Consider the following 15,581-nt stretch of genomic DNA (forward strand, 5'->3'; position numbering starts at 1 on the left):
GTTTAGCCACTTAATGCCTTTTGATTGGAGAATTTAATTCATTTACATTTAGAGTAATTTATAACAGCTAAAGACTTACTAATGCCATCTTTTTCATGTTTTCTAGCTGCTTTGGATCAATAGTTCCCAGTTCTTCCTTTCCTACTGTCTTAATGAATTGATGGTTTTCCATAGTGCTATAGTTTGATTCCCTTCTCTTTATATTTTGTGTATCTACTGTAGGTTTTTGCTTGGTAGTTACCACAATTTTACTTCTCTTTCTAAGAAAACTGTTACTTACAGAGATGCTTGTGTTCTCACTTCCCTGTAACCACATGTCTGCCAGATAATTGACTGAGTAATTTATCTTTTGATTACCTGTGTCATCATTACACATAAATAAGTAGATAAAAATAGCAAAGGAAGTGTTGAAAATAAAGAGCAAAGTAGGGCAGGGGATTTGCCTTACAACAATATATTAAAACATGAGAAGGCACAACAGTTAAAATAATACAAATTGACAGACCAATAAAAGAGACCAGAATAGATAACCCTAAAACAGACCCTAGAATGTAAATATTGAATATTTGGACAAAAATAGTTTTCATCAATTCGTACATTAGCATACATTCCTAAAAGATTTAAAGAATCTATTGGTAAAAATAAAACCATCAAAAAAAAAAAAAAAACCCTTGGTGAAAATATATGTATTTCACTCAGTTTGGTTGAAATATTTCCAGAGCATAAAATCAATAGAAGAAATTACAAAGGGTAGTACCAATATTCTTGATTATCTAAAATATTAGACTCTTACATCAGACACTATTGTAAACAAATAAATTAAAATCCATATGACACATATGTGTGTGTGGCTGATTCACTTTGTTATGAAGCAGAAACTAGCACACCATTGTAAAGCAATTATACTCCAATAAAGATGTAAAAAAAAAATCCATATGACAAAATGGGGGAAAGTATTTTCAACAAAAGGACAAGTTAATGTCCCTAATTTATAAAGAGATGGTTATAGACCAATAATGTAAACTACATCACCAAGTTTAAAATGGACACATTGCAAAGAAATAAAATTGACAAACATGGTAATTAATCCAGTACAAAAGGAATTTTACCAAAATGCTTTTCTCTGGGGAGTGGAATTCAGGGTTATCGTCCTTCTTTATATTCTTTAGTATTTTCAGTATGAATTACTTTTGTAATAAGGAAACATGTAGGTAGAATATTTAAAGGCATCCAGTGTGTCAATATGAATTAGTGTAATGCTCTTGGGATAGTATTTGATTATATTGATCAAGAGTCATCAAAATACTTAATCATTAAGACAGTATTTCTGTTACTAAGAATTTATCCTAAGGAAATAATTATAAAAGTTAGGAAGAGGGACTTCCCTGGTGGCGCAGTGGTTAAGACTCTGCACTCCCAATGCAGGGGGCCCAGGTTCATTTCCTGGTTGGGGAGCTAGGTCCCGCATGCCACAACTAAGGAGGAGGCAAGCCTCAGCTGAGGAGCCTGCCTGCTGCAGCTAGGGAGCCCACTGGCTGTAACTAGGGAGCACACATGCCACAACTAAAGGAGCCAGTGAGCCACAACTAAGGAGCCCACCGGCTACAACTAAGACCCAGCACAACCTAATTAATTAATTAATTAATTATTTTAAGTTAGGGAGAGGGAAACCATCTTCATGACATATTCCCTTTTATATTTATTACAGTGAAACATTAAAATCTACATTTTTAAGAATTATGATAATTCAACTCAATAGAATATTAGGTAGCCATTAAAAATAATGATCACAGACTGTATAACTAATGTAGGGGAAGATGATAATATGTGTAAGAAGAAATGCAGGGGCTTCCCTGGCAGTCCAGTGCTTAAGACTCTGCACTTCCACTGCAGCGGGCGCAGGTCTATCCCTGGTTGGGGAACTGAGATCCTATGTGCCACGCAGCGCAGCCAATAAAAAAAAAAAAAAACCTAAATGCAGAATCCAGAATTGCATCTATATTTTTTAAATAACTACATCTATTTAAAGACATGTATAAAATACAATTAAGCCTTAGAAGGAAAAATAGAAAAATTAAAATAGTTAATTTTAAAAATGTGTTAGGTTAGTGAGATTGTGAGGGTTTTTCTTCCTATTGTTTGTTTAGTTGTAAAAACTAGGAGAGTAGGAAAAAGGATATCCAACATGCACAGAGAAGAAAAACAAAGGAAACTCTGTATTCCTTTTCTTCCCTACAGTTACATATCTCCTCTAGGAAGTTTATTTCCTCTTCTCAGGAAAAAGCCCTATAATCTATTAATGTGATTGAGAGTTAGATGATGTCTGTAGTTTACCTTGAAATGCATTTTTTAAAAAAAGATGGATTGATAGATACATAGATATACAATAAAGGCAATATAACAAAATGTTAGCCATGATTGAATCTTAGTGGTAGGTATATTGGTATTTACCTTACATTTCTTTCATCTTTATTGTATGTTTGAAAAATTTTTATAATAAAATGTTAGAGAAAAATTATTTTGAATGCCTTTGGGGAGGAAATGAGAAATATAATAGCCAGTTTTTATAAGCAGTATTCACTAAGGAGTTTTTATTTTCTATCTACATTATAAATTAATATATATATTGAACACCAGTGAGATATTGTCATTAACAAGATAGCGTGCATTTGAAATTTATTGGGTTTTTGTATCTCTCTCTCCCTCTCTTTTTCTTCTGTGCAGCTTTTTTGTTTTCCTTTATCTTACAAAAGACAGTCGTTTTCTCACCATGAATATTATGAACAAGACCACTTCAGAGGTGTGGTTGATAGATGGCATGAGCCCTTGGGACCCACCAGTACTTATCCAGAAGCGAATACACGGGGTCCTTTACTACGTAGAACACAGAGATGATGAATTATACATTCTCACTAATGTTGGCGAGCCTACAGAATTCAAGGTAAATCCTGTATTCTTCTGGTCCCCATTTAGGGTCTTAGGGAGTGTTACACTAACATCAACATTTCTTGCTCTAAGAGTTTATTGTTTTGTAAGCTTTGGGTACTGTAAAAACTAATGCTACCTTCCTATGTAGAACCAATCCTATTTCTCTTCCCTTAGAGCTAATACCTCTTCATATTTTAATTGTACCTAAAAAAGGTTAGTAAATGAAAACATACTCTATCCTGAATATATTAGTTATCAAAGCCAAACTTAGTGGCTTAACAAACTTTTATAAGCTTATGATTTTGTGAGTCAGCATTTTGGATTGATCTCAGGCAGTTCTTTCACTGGTCTTGGCTAGGCTCATGGATAGTTCCACAGTCAACTGGCTGTCAGTACTCTCACTCAAATGTCCATTGGTTGACCAGTCAGCTAAGCACTGGGCTATACCCACCCAGCAGGCTAGCCTGGGCTCATTCATATGGTGATGTTCACACTTCAGCCCTGATGCAGAGTTAGTTCCTTCAGCTCTTCATAAAACAGTGAAGACGAGTATGGTCTGGTTTTCAGTGGTTTCATCTCTGGATGCTGTAGTAATCATGTTCTGGTACCTAGATCTCTTCTAATTTTGTTCCACACAGCTAATGAGAACAGCAGCTGATACCCCTGCTATTATGAATTGGGATTTATTTTTCACAATGAAGAGAAATACCAAAGTTGTAGACTTGGACATGTTTAAGGATCACTGTGTTCTATTCCTGAAGCATAGCAATCTACTTTATGTTAATGTGATTGGTCTGGCTGACGATTCAGTTCGGTCTCTAAAGGTATGTTTAATTTTCAAAAGATAATACATTAGTCAAAATATATGCAGTTTATTAACAACATCAAATTTTGAATAATACCAATATACTTTTTCTTAAAAGGAAATTAATTTAAATGGAATTTAGCATATTGGGTCTTTATCAGGTTTAGGAGGTTTGTTTTAGAATTACTTAGAGGACCTTCCTTTTTGTGCACTTTTACTTAAAAATACTGTCTTATAGCATGAATTTCAGAGGTAAAGTGCCATTGTATTCCTCTTTCTGCATATCTCTATATCACATATCTCTACAACTTTAGATACAGTAATAACTCAGGCCAACTTGGCAGCTAGTGCCTAACCACTGCCTCCTGTTCCCATCCCACATCCCCAGTGGGGATAGTAGTCATGCCCACTGTGTTTCTCCTACTATGTTTCTGCCACTGCATTCTCATGTCTTCATCATCTCTTTGCCAATTTTATTGCTAAAACTGGTGAACGGTAATGTTATTGCCCAGTTTTAAAGCAGCATTAATATGTGACTTTAGATAGCATGCACTGAAGGGAAGAAGAGAGGCCTCTGTTTTGCTTGATATGGATGGAGTTGTGTGACCAGCAAACAGACCACTTGTACCTCTCCATCTGTACTATTATCACAATTTTTGTTAAAATGCAATTCCAGTAAATTCACTGGATGTTTATCAAATTTCTGTGTGCAAAGTACTGTATTGGGCACTCTGGAATGGAAAGATAGTAGGACAAAATATCAGGCCTTAAGGAGAATACAGTTTATCATGAGACTAGACTAGTACACAAAGATCAAGTATAAGAAGGGTTTAAATAAGTGGGATCAGAAACATAAAATGTGCTGTGGGGCCCAAAGGAAAGGAAGAGGACCCAGGAAAGCTTTGAGGAGAAGTAGAATTTGAGATAAACCAAAGAGGATAGATAGGATTTCGATGGGTGGGGAAGGGAATGGTATTCTAGGCTGAGAAAGTCCATCAAATGAAGCTCTAAGCTGGAGAAGTTCAGAAAATGTTCAGGAAGCTGCTAATAATTCATTTTTATTGAAGCAGAATAAATGTCTAGGTGATGAAGCTATGATTTGACATTCTTTGTCAAGGTGGTGAATTTATGCATAAATTATGAAGAGGGGAACGTGAAGTGTGTGGGCAGGGGAATAATTTAAGGAGTCAAGCTGTAGTTCATGAGGTTATCTGGCAGCTGTGTTAGAGTACACCAAAGCACCAGGAGATAAGGGGCATAGAGGTTAGTTTTGAGATGGTTACAGTGGTATAAATAAGAAATAACTAGGGCCTAAATAAAACAACCAAAATTTTCCATCTACTTCATGAAATCAAATTATCAAATTATCAAATGTAATATCTGGTGCCTTAGAAGGCTATATAAATGTCCTAAAACAAAAATGGTGATTTTTAACTCCAGCAATTTTCTTACTGCTTTCATCTACTGAAATCAAAGTGTGTCTTTTCACTTGCTAATTGATGCCAAATTCAGACATCTTCAATCCAGAAACTGGCAGAGCATTTGTTCTTATTGCAGTCTATAGGAATGGGGATGGGAGAAAATATATAATCTCGAGCAATGCATTTATTATAACAAAATTCTTTCAGAATTAGGAGTGTCATGAGACTTTGCCAAGATTTGATTTCTAAGTAAATATGGCCTTTTGTATTTTTAAGGTATGCCTCAGTTTCCATTGTTTTAACTTCCATTAACACAAACATCATGTCTTTCATTTATTCTGTATCCTATATTTCTTTATTCCTTGACCTTTCCCAACCTGTAGTACCTATTATGATGTTCTGAGTATGATGTTCTGAGTCATCATCACATGGAATCAAATACTATATTATATACCAGGTGCTAGTTAAAGAGAATTTTATAGATCAGAGCCTTTTTATGAACTGGATAACACTGATTAATATGCACAGACAGTGCTATATACAAAGGACATCTGTAAGCCATACTGTGAGCGGATTATAAAGTATTTCTGTATGTAACATCTCTGCCCAGTGGGCACTTGACTAAAAGAGCTTTATAAACTCAATCTCAGCAATAGAAAATGTGGAGCCCTTAATACATTGCCTCATATCCTTGGTCATCATGTCATCAGTATTTCCTGGTGATATTTTTAGTTATGATATATTATTTGGTTATGATATTTAATTAAAGCAAATTAGGAAATGTTTTGCTTTGTGCTAACATCAATTCATCTGGAGCAGCCTGCATGCTTGGGCTGATTTTCTTTCAGCATGTATGTCTTAATCATTCTTTTGATGAAATGACTGTGGTTAGCTGGTAGAATGCTTAAACTAAACGTGTTTCTGTCAGATATCTCAAGGAATATCTGCATATCACCTGGCCAGCTTACAATTCTTCTCAGGCTCTGTTCATTAATATACATAGATGATACCGCAGGCTTATCTCAATAGGAAATGTGGCTGAAGATATCCTTGAGATAGTTAATACTTCTATATCAGCTGGACAAACTTTAAAAAGTCCATAGCCTTGGAACAGTTTTTGTTATGATTAAAACTTTAACCTTGGTCCCATTAGTTTAAGAAATACACCCAAAAGACTTTTTGATTTATTGGAACCATTTAATCAGAAACTAAGCTTACTAAAAAAAAAAAAAAAAAAACTAAGCTTACTACATGAGTCACATGGAAAATGTTTTAAAGTGTCACCAAAGGGGAGAAAAACTTGTACCCCTGAGGGCTGAGGAGCCTTGTGCCCTCAATCTGAGGCCTCTGTTACAAGGTTAATAGCAATGCTTCTTCCTTTTTTTCCCACTGAGGTCTCAATTTTTACTCGTTTCACTTTTGCTACCAGATTTCCCAACTTTCATGATTACATTTTTCTTTCTAGTTATGGCTTATATTTAAATAAACAAATTATCCTTGAAAATAACCCACAATCTGAGGAGAATAAGTTAGGAACTCCTTTAGAGAGACATGCCAATTTATGTCCCTAGTGTTTCAGGGCAGTGGATTCTTTGGATTAATTACAAGGAATTTGCTCTGTGAACATAAGCTCTTTGGCTATAGTTTCTACAGGTTAAATGATACACTCTTTATGCATACATCCCCCACCTACCCTTTCTGAATAGTGCCCACCAGTGACGTTGCTGTGCCAAGACCTCTGATTTTCTAAGGAATTTGCTCTTTCTACAATTACTCAGGAAAAGAAAGGCAATTTTCTTTTAATGTTCTGACTCTCAGTACCATTTCTAACACACTGTCAGCCTGCTTACTAGAGTTCTTTAAAAGGTGTAAGAGGGATGTTAGTGGAAGGCTTGAGGCTGGACCCTGCTGCTCTGAGAGAATAAATTTTGATTTCTTTCCTTTTTTCTTAAAGTTAAGAATCTTAATCGTAATAGCTGTGAGTCTCTCAGAGTGGATGTGCGGGAAAGGTTTTCTTCTGCACAATGGTTACCCTGGGAGCTAAAGTTAAAAACAAATTGTAAATGCTTTAGTGCTGCTGAGCCAGTTTGTAGCCCTGGAATAATAACTGTCATCACTGCTGCTGTCCAGGCAGCAGAGTAAGGGCTGCTGGATAAATTATTAAAAACACATGTGAGAAATTTCATGTTCTATGAGAGTAGAGATCTTGGAGATGTCTCTGGGTTCTGGAATTACTACTTGATTTGCTGTTATTCTTAATCATTTTGCTGTTTCATTGCCCAAGTTTATATACCCCCAAAATAAACTTTTTTATTGAAGGAGACTTCATGTAAATCTAGATTCATGATAAACCATTTTCCTTATTTTATTGGTCATTTGCATAGAGTTTTGTTTTTCACTTGAAATATTTTTTGTTGTGCTGAAGTTACCCTTAGATGAGGCATTATGTGATAATGGATAAAAATAAATTTGATGTCCACATCATCTTGTTTGGAGCAGACCCAGAATTTTAATTAATAATACTTAGTGTCTAGATAAAGAGTAAAAATAACTTTTATTTCTTCAGCTCCCGCCTTGGGCCTGTGGATTCATAATGGATACAAATTCAGACCCAAAGAACTGCCCCTTTCAGCTTTGCTCTCCTATACGCCCCCCTAAATATTACACATATAAGTTTGCAGAAGGCAAACTGTTTGAGGAAACTGGACATGAAGACCCAATCACAAAGACTAGTCGTGTTTTACGTATAGAAGCCAAAAGCAAGGTAAGTCTTTGTGATCCCCACTGTCAGCCTCTGTTTGTTGAAAGGATACTATTTGTCAAGTATTGTGCAATTGCTGGGATTACATTAGCACAGTTTAGTAAAGTGGATCTCACATTCCACAGCAAGACCCAAATGATTTTAGGGGGTACGTGGACTTTTTTTTTTAACTTCTGATACTCATGCATTTATTTTAACATGGATTCGAAAATTTATAACCATCATAGCAAGCCCTTGATTTCATGTCTTGTGTATATTTGAATATTAAAAGTTGATTTCAAGAAGAAAATAATCAAAGTTTCTGTGTAGATATGACAAAAATTATGAAGGTAGTAAGCAATTGACTAGAGTGAACTAGACTAATATAGACTCCCTGCCCTCATGGAGGTTAAATCTAGTGGGGAAGATGCTAGATTTTGAAGAAGTAATTACTAATGTACTGATTGCTGCCAAGGAAGACGTACTGAGTACAGTGGAAACATATGGTAAAGGGACCTTACCTCCTCTGGAGAAATTGGGGAAAGCTTCTCTGAGGAAGTAATGCCTCTAAGATGATCAAGAGTTAAGCTAGAAAAGGGGGAGGAGGATTCTATTTTGTGCAGAGGCCCTGAATTGAGGGGGAAATAATGCATTCAAGAAGTATAAAGGAGAACAGTATGGCCAAAGTCTAGCGTAAAAGAGGGAAGATTGTCCAGGGGCAGTGGGAGGTTGGGGAGGTAGTAAGTAGAGAAGAAAATTTGAGCAAGTGAGGAACAAACTAATACATGAACCGTGGCCTTGAATTTAAGGAATTCTCAGAGCTTAGCACATCATACATCAGATAATTTTGCATGTACTGACAAAGAATGAATCAAAACAGAAGTCTTTTTTCCTTGTGAATTTTTTCTTTAATTCACTGATTTTTTTAAAATATCTTTAAGCAAAGACTACTTTAATATTATAAAAGCAATACATGCTTATTAGAACAAATGCAAAAATACAGAATGTATAAAATTTAAATGACTACTTTTCAGTCCTATTTGCTGTACTGCATAGAAATAATCATTGTTAACACATTATCACCTTCCAGACTTTTGGTTTTTGTCAACAAAATACATATGATTAGGCTTTGTTTTGTTTTACAAAGATGGGATTTATACCAATCTCCCAAAATGTTTTAATTATACCCCAAATGGAAAGAACAGTGAAGCTAAGCTCTTGGAGAGCCAAGGGATTCTTCGTACCTTAGGGAAGAAGGAAACAACTGCTAAAGGGAAGCTGCTGTAACTACAGGCATTTTTGCACTGCTGATGAACTCTGGGATTCAGGCCATCACAGGACTTGCTACCATCCTTACCGTTTCCTTTTCATAAGTTTTCAACCAACAAGTTCTTCTCTGCTTGTTTAAGTGAAGTTGGGTAGGAGGCAGGAAGATGAACACAGCAAGATTATTTTATAGAAATAAATCTGCATCATTTTATAAGTATGAATCTTACTGAGAAGTGAATATTCAGTTATGGTGAAAATTCAGTTACGCTGTCATAATGGGTATAATAACGAGAGGAAGAGTTCTTCCTTACTTGATAACACTCTAGTGCCCCAAAGTGAAGTTTTCAAAATGGGAATGAAAAAAACAGGGAGAGTGGCCTGGTTATGTTATTTTCCTTATGTAAACTAGTGCTTTTTCATTAGTTTCTTCTGTAAGCAGGGTGAGAACCAACATTTCTACCCTTTTTCTATGAAAGGAAGTCAGTTGAGTGTGAACTACACTGGAGTATAGTTATTTGCCCTAAAAATAATTTAGATGTTAAAATTTATAAAACTTAAACTGCTTTTAAACATTTTAAAAATAAATAGGTCTTTGAAGAGGATGTGGGTGGGTGTTAGGTCAGTAAGAGATTTAAGGTTTTAATGATTGAGAATTCTGACTGTTGAGTACAGAAAATTGAGTTGTTAAAACTTCTTTAATTAGCATATTTGTATATATTCAAAGATGAGAAATGCCCATATGTAACCTGAGGTATAGGAAGAATACCGTGCTAGTGTATCTAACCTTGATAAGTATTTTGGCTTGTCGTGAAAGAAAAAAAAAATCTGTTATACTGAGTAGTGAAGAACTCTTTACTGTACTGAAAAGCTACATTTCATAAACTGTTTTCAAGCCAGACTCTTGCTGTTCCTTTCTAGTTACTATTATAGGTCAGCAGAGTAGCTGAAAATTAAGGACCCTGAGGGATTTTTAGAGACCGTAACTCTTTTGTCTTAATTAAATGAAGTTGGTGCTCAACATCAATAAGCAGCACATAAAATTGGGGTTAAAACTGTTTGAAAAGACTTCTTTACCTGCATAGTAAATCTTCATTTCCAGGATGGAAAATTAGTGCCAATGACTATTTTCCATAAAACGGATTCTGAGGACTTGCAGAAGAAACCTCTCCTGGTACATGTATATGGAGCTTATGGAATGGATTTGAAAATGAATTTCAGGCCTGAAAGGCGGGTGTTGGTGGACGATGGATGGATATTAGCATATTGTCATGTTCGGTGAGTCAGCACATTTTGCCTGGCATATGAGTACTGGAGTATTGTCACATGTTCAAAATAACAGTATGTTGGGGAGCAGAAGTTTATTTTCTCAGTTGTATTGTTGAATTCGTGTATTCTTAAACCTGTGCTAGTAGAACCTGATTCAGTAACATATTAATTAATCCCAAAAGCAAAAGGGTAGATTTTTTGGATTTTACACCAGATTTTTAGGACTTTTAGAATAGATAAACCAAGCTCTGTACTTTCTTAGTTACATTATTATTTCCATTTAATTCTCATGAGTTTGGGTTTTTCTAAAATAGCCTCTTAAGCTGGACTCCCTTTTTTCCACTGTAACTTCCATTTTATTTAAGCTGTTTTCAGGACACAATTAGTATTATGTTTCTGCTTAAAATTCTTTACCACTTCCCCATCTCCACAATAAAATCCAAATACCTCAGAGTAGTATTTAACGTCCTAATGACTTGGCTTATCTTTTTTTTTTTTTTTTGCGGTACGCGGGCCTCTCACTGTTGTGACCTCTCCCGTTGTGGGGCACAGGCTCCGGACGCGCAGGCTCAGCGGCCATGGCTCACGGGCCCAGCTGCTCCGCGGCATGTGGGATCTTCCCGGACCGGGGCACGAACCCGTGTCCCCTGCATCGGCAGGCGGACTCTCAACCACTGCACCACCAGGGAAGCCCTTGGCTTATCTTTGTAGTGGCATCTGTCATCACTTCCCAAACACGTCCTGCTCTCCAGCCATGCACATCCTACACATCCAGCCTCGCTACATGCTTTCAAATGACAACCTCTTTCCCCTCTGTGCCTTTGCACATGCTGTGTCTTGATGCCTTCCCTTTCTTTGCCCTTCTGGGAACCCACATTCTTCCTTCAAGACTCAGCTTAGGTATCACCTCCTTAAAGCATTCATGTTCCTGACTCCTATATATGCCCCTAACCTGACAGGTTGGATGGATGTTCTCTCCTCTGGTTCTGGTTCTGTTATAGCAGCAACCACATTGCTTGGTAGCTATTCTCTTTCCCCACAAAATTATGACCTCTAGGACAGAGGATTCTACTTTTATATATATATATATATATATATATATTTTTTTTTTTTTTTTTTTTTTTTTTTTTTTTTGCGGTACACGGGCCTCTCACTTTTGTGGCCTCTCCTGTTGCGGAGCACAGGCTCCGGACGTGCAGGCCCAGCGGCCATGGCTCACAGGCCCAGCTGCTCCGCGGCATGTGGGATCCTCCCGGACCGGGGCACGAACCCGTGTCCCCTGCATTGGCAGGCGGACTCTCAACCACTGCGCCACCAGGGAAGCCCTACTTTTTTATATTTTTAAGGCCTGCATTTAGCACAATGTCTGGTAAACAGTAAGCAGGCACTCAAAGCATATTTGTTGAGTCAGTTTTTTTTTTTTTAAGGAAGATTTTTTTTTTAACAACTAGTCAAAAAATGATACTGTTTTTCCATATTAGGTACTAGAGTCTTGCAAAGCTGACCATTAGATCTATTATAGATATTATTCTTATTTAAATTAGGTGATCTTTAAAATCCCTCTCATTTCTAAGATTCTCTATTTTTAAAACTAGAATAAGGTTTCATAACTGACTCATTACTAAATTATGTCACTTAAATTATTAAATCTTTAATATGACACTACCTTTGCATGTTTCAGTTCTGACTCTGCCAGTTCCACTAATTTTTTCTGAATGCAGCAACTCTTCTTGTCTTAAAATCTCTACGTTCTTGTTTTACAGATACAGATATTTTTTCAAATTTCTGACAGCATAATTGTTGGGACGTTTCATCCTACAGAACATCTTTATTTTTCACTCTTACTTTATCCAGTGCTTTATTACCATTTTCATAATCCAGTGGTGACCTAGATCTTTGATAGAGGAGATCCCTTAGCAGCTTGAGATTCTCTTAAGTAATATTTTAAAAGGTCAGAAAGTTTGAGGTCCTCATCAGCTGACACTTTTTCTTGTTTTATCAAAGAGTTCTGAACCTTTAAGAAAAACTTGCATATATGTGTAGAAACCTGAGTTCCTAAAGCATATAATGAAGAACCAATTCTGTTGTAATCATCTGCAGCACTTTTGTGGGATCTCGTCATCCTATCAGATTTAGCAGATGCAGCCTTAACACGGTTATGATACTCTAAAAGGAATGTTCGTTCATGCTCAAAGAAATCATCTGCATCCTTTACGCAAGAAACAACTACTTCATTTGCTGATTTAACCACATTTCTTTTTTTTTTTTTTTTGCGGTACGCGGGCCTCTCACTATTGTGGCCTCTCCCGTTGCGGGGCACAGGCTCCGGACGCGCAGGCTCAGCGGCCATGGCTCACGGGCCCAGCCACTCCGCGGCACGTGAGATCTTCCCGGACCGGGGCATGAACCCGTGTCCCCTGCATCGGCAGGCGGACTCTCAACCACTGCGCCACCAGGGAAGCCCTGATTTAACCACATTTTTAAAGAAATCTTCAAGTTTCTCTTTTTTATTTTTTCCTCGCACAGTCAAATCTTGATTATATTCCAGGAAGACATAGAAATTTAAATCTTTCCTCAAAACGGGGTGTGCTGCCACACAACACAGGAACACTTCATGCACTGCAACGGTCTTCTTGAATATTGCCAAATATACTCAGCTTCCAGCTCCTGTTTCATTTTTGTGAATTCTTCCTTTGTCATAGACCCTTCTCCTCGAAGTTTCTGTAGTTTTTCCCTTGAGGCATCAAAATCAGGTTTTGGTGGTGCTTGGAGGGATGATGTAACCTGCATAGTCTTCACTTTCAGTGAAGGAATCATGAAGCCAGATAAGTTCCTCGTGTTGTCCAACAACAGAAAACTCATTTTGTTTAAAATTTGGCCGTGAACTCTTTGTGTGAACAGTGAATTTTACTTTCTCTCTCTTACTAAGAGCATCAGAAATGTCCACCTGTAGAGCAGCATCACTTTGAAGATCTACATTTATTGCTTTAAGTTCGAGGTCCTCCTCTGAGAGGAAGTTGGGGCCGTCCTGCAGGGTTGGCAGGGCCCGGCGCGCCAGGAGAGAGGATGGTGTTGGGGAGGCACAGAGCGAGACATTAGTGCCAGGCTGGTGAGGCCCCCATGCCTGCCCCACGCCTGCTGCCCCCCACTGCGCGCCCGGGTCTCAGCGCGCCTTGAATCAATTTTTGATTGACTGTGTCAGGTTGGCAAACTTTTTCTCTGAAGAACAAAATAGTAAACATCTTAGGCTTTGCAGGCCACATGGTCTCTGTTGCATATTCCTGGTTGATATTTTTTTTCCCAACCTTTAAAAATGTAAAAATCCTTCTTAGCTCAAGGGCCATACAAAAACAGGCCCCTGGGGAGATTTAACCCGCAGGCTGTAGTTTGCTGACCCTGACCTATATATCATTAACATTTTTTCCCCACTAAAACTTTTTTGCCCTTTAATTTCAGGGGAGGTGGTGAGTTAGGCCTCCAGTGGCACGCTGATGGCCGTCTAACTAAAAAACTCAATGGCCTTGCTGACTTAGAGGCTTGCATTAAGACACTTCATGGCCAAGGCTTTTCTCAGCCAAGTCTAACAACCCTGACTGCTTTCAGTGCTGGAGGGGTGCTTGTGGGAGCATTGTGTAATTCTAATCCAGAGCTGCTGAGAGCTGTGACTTTGGAGGTAAGTACTCTGCCTCTACAGTTTACAGAATAGGGAGGCGTGAAGTAATAGATGCTCTAAGAAAAATTTTGTTACAGTTTTACCATACCATAGGAGTATAACAAAGCTTTTAAACTTTAAGCACAGAATTATAGCTCTGGGAGAACTTCCCTGACAGTGTTCTTTATTGATTTTTAAGGATTTCCTCTGAAGGATATTAATGGCTATTCCCACTGATCATTTTTTATTTGTAAGAACATTTAGAGTTGGTGGAAAAGAGACAAAGCATATACGAAACACCACATCCAGGAAGTCAGGCCAAGCACACTGACTCTGGAATGTGTGAAATCCTTTGACTCTTCTTGCCCATCAACATTTCAGTCCTGGATTTAGGGGCTCTCTATTTTCACATACCCTATTCTTATTAATGGTCTTTAGGAATATTTTCCTATACTTCAATTGAAATATCTTTTCCTGTTCTGAAAAGGCTCTATAGTCTTTTCCTGATGTCCAAAGTTATGAAATTATAGCCGCTCATTTCACCTCCATCTTTCTCCTGCTTCCTGGTTAGTGTAGGGGAGAAAGAAATTTTCCTCTTCCCTCTAGGTTCTTCTGGCTGGTTTCAGAATTAAATTGACATGAGACAGATTAACAGGAGAAAAATCAAGCAAAAGTTTAATAACATGTATACATGGAAGAGACCCAGCAGACTGAGTAACTCACCAAAATGACCAGAATGGTGGCCATGGTTATTCACCTTAAACACCATCTTCAGCTAAAGATGGAAGAGGATGTTAGGGGTAAGACTTCAAGGGGTAGAAGGCAGTTCACATGGAGGTGGAAAAGCAAAAGTTTGGTAAACATGTTTGCTGGGTTAGCAGAGGCCATGGGACACAGAGTGGACTCTGGTCTCTAAGCATTTCCCCACCACAGCTAGTCCATATTTATTATCTAGTGATGTTCCTGTAATACACCCTCTATCTAAATTCTTCAGGCTGTTAGGGAGAAGATCAAAGTTTCTTCCTGAGCCTTTTGGGCCTTGATTGTTTTCCGCTTGAAATAATCGGGGGGTGACAAATTTTGTTCTTCTACAGTAGATACTCTAGAAGATAATGACTAGGATGGAGAGAGTAAATTATTTTCAGGTTTTTTTTTTTTTTTTTGAGGGTGTGGGCTATACACTGTGGGCTTGTATTAAGTAAATAAGTGTTAAATATTCCTGATCTGTAAATCTGTTTTTTAAGAGAAATACTAAGTACAGAAGGGAAAAAACTCTATGCACAAAGATAATAATGGCAGAATTATAAAGAAAATGCAACTAACCTTTGACTTTTAGAAATCAGAAAGGAGGGCTTCCCTGGTGGTGCAGTGGTTAGGAATCCGCCTGCCAGTGCAGGGGACACGGGTTCAAGCCCTGGTCCGGGAAGATCCCGCATGCCACGGAGCAACTAAGCCTGTGCGCCAGAACTACTGAGCCTGCGTGCCACAACTACTGAAGCC

General features: G+C 37.7%; 1 protein-coding gene and 1 pseudogene across 4 annotated transcripts in view; one reads left to right on the forward strand and one right to left on the reverse strand.

Annotated features, from left to right (window-relative positions):
* The window catches only part of PREPL (prolyl endopeptidase like), a gene marked incomplete at both ends in the record, with an annotated part of 53,605 nt that overhangs the window by 33,481 nt on the left and 4,543 nt on the right, over positions 1–15,581 (forward strand). The window contains 5 exons of one of the 3 annotated variants that reach the window (XM_079720784.1): positions 2,725–2,941; positions 3,567–3,752; positions 7,721–7,918; positions 10,263–10,438; positions 13,886–14,102. In XM_079720784.1, coding sequence (XP_079576910.1) covers positions 2,725–2,941; positions 3,567–3,752; positions 7,721–7,918; positions 10,263–10,438; positions 13,886–14,102 — 994 coding nt within the window. The remainder of the gene's footprint in view (positions 1–2,724; positions 2,942–3,566; positions 3,753–7,720; positions 7,919–10,262; positions 10,439–13,885; positions 14,103–15,581) is intronic. The other 2 variants (XM_079720786.1, XM_079720785.1) reach the window with 2 other exon arrangements.
* On the reverse strand, positions 12,081–13,692 carry LOC307064762 (sorting nexin-6-like; annotated as a pseudogene). Its single transcript has 3 exons — positions 13,579–13,692; positions 12,875–13,535; positions 12,081–12,667 (listed from the first exon to the last, which is right to left on the reverse strand). The product of its transcript is annotated as a sorting nexin-6-like (transcript).

The sequence above is a fragment of the Hyperoodon ampullatus genome (genome assembly GCF_949752795.1).
Source record: "Hyperoodon ampullatus genome assembly, chromosome: 15".
In the NCBI taxonomy this organism is placed as follows: Eukaryota; Metazoa; Chordata; class Mammalia; order Artiodactyla; family Ziphiidae; genus Hyperoodon; species Hyperoodon ampullatus.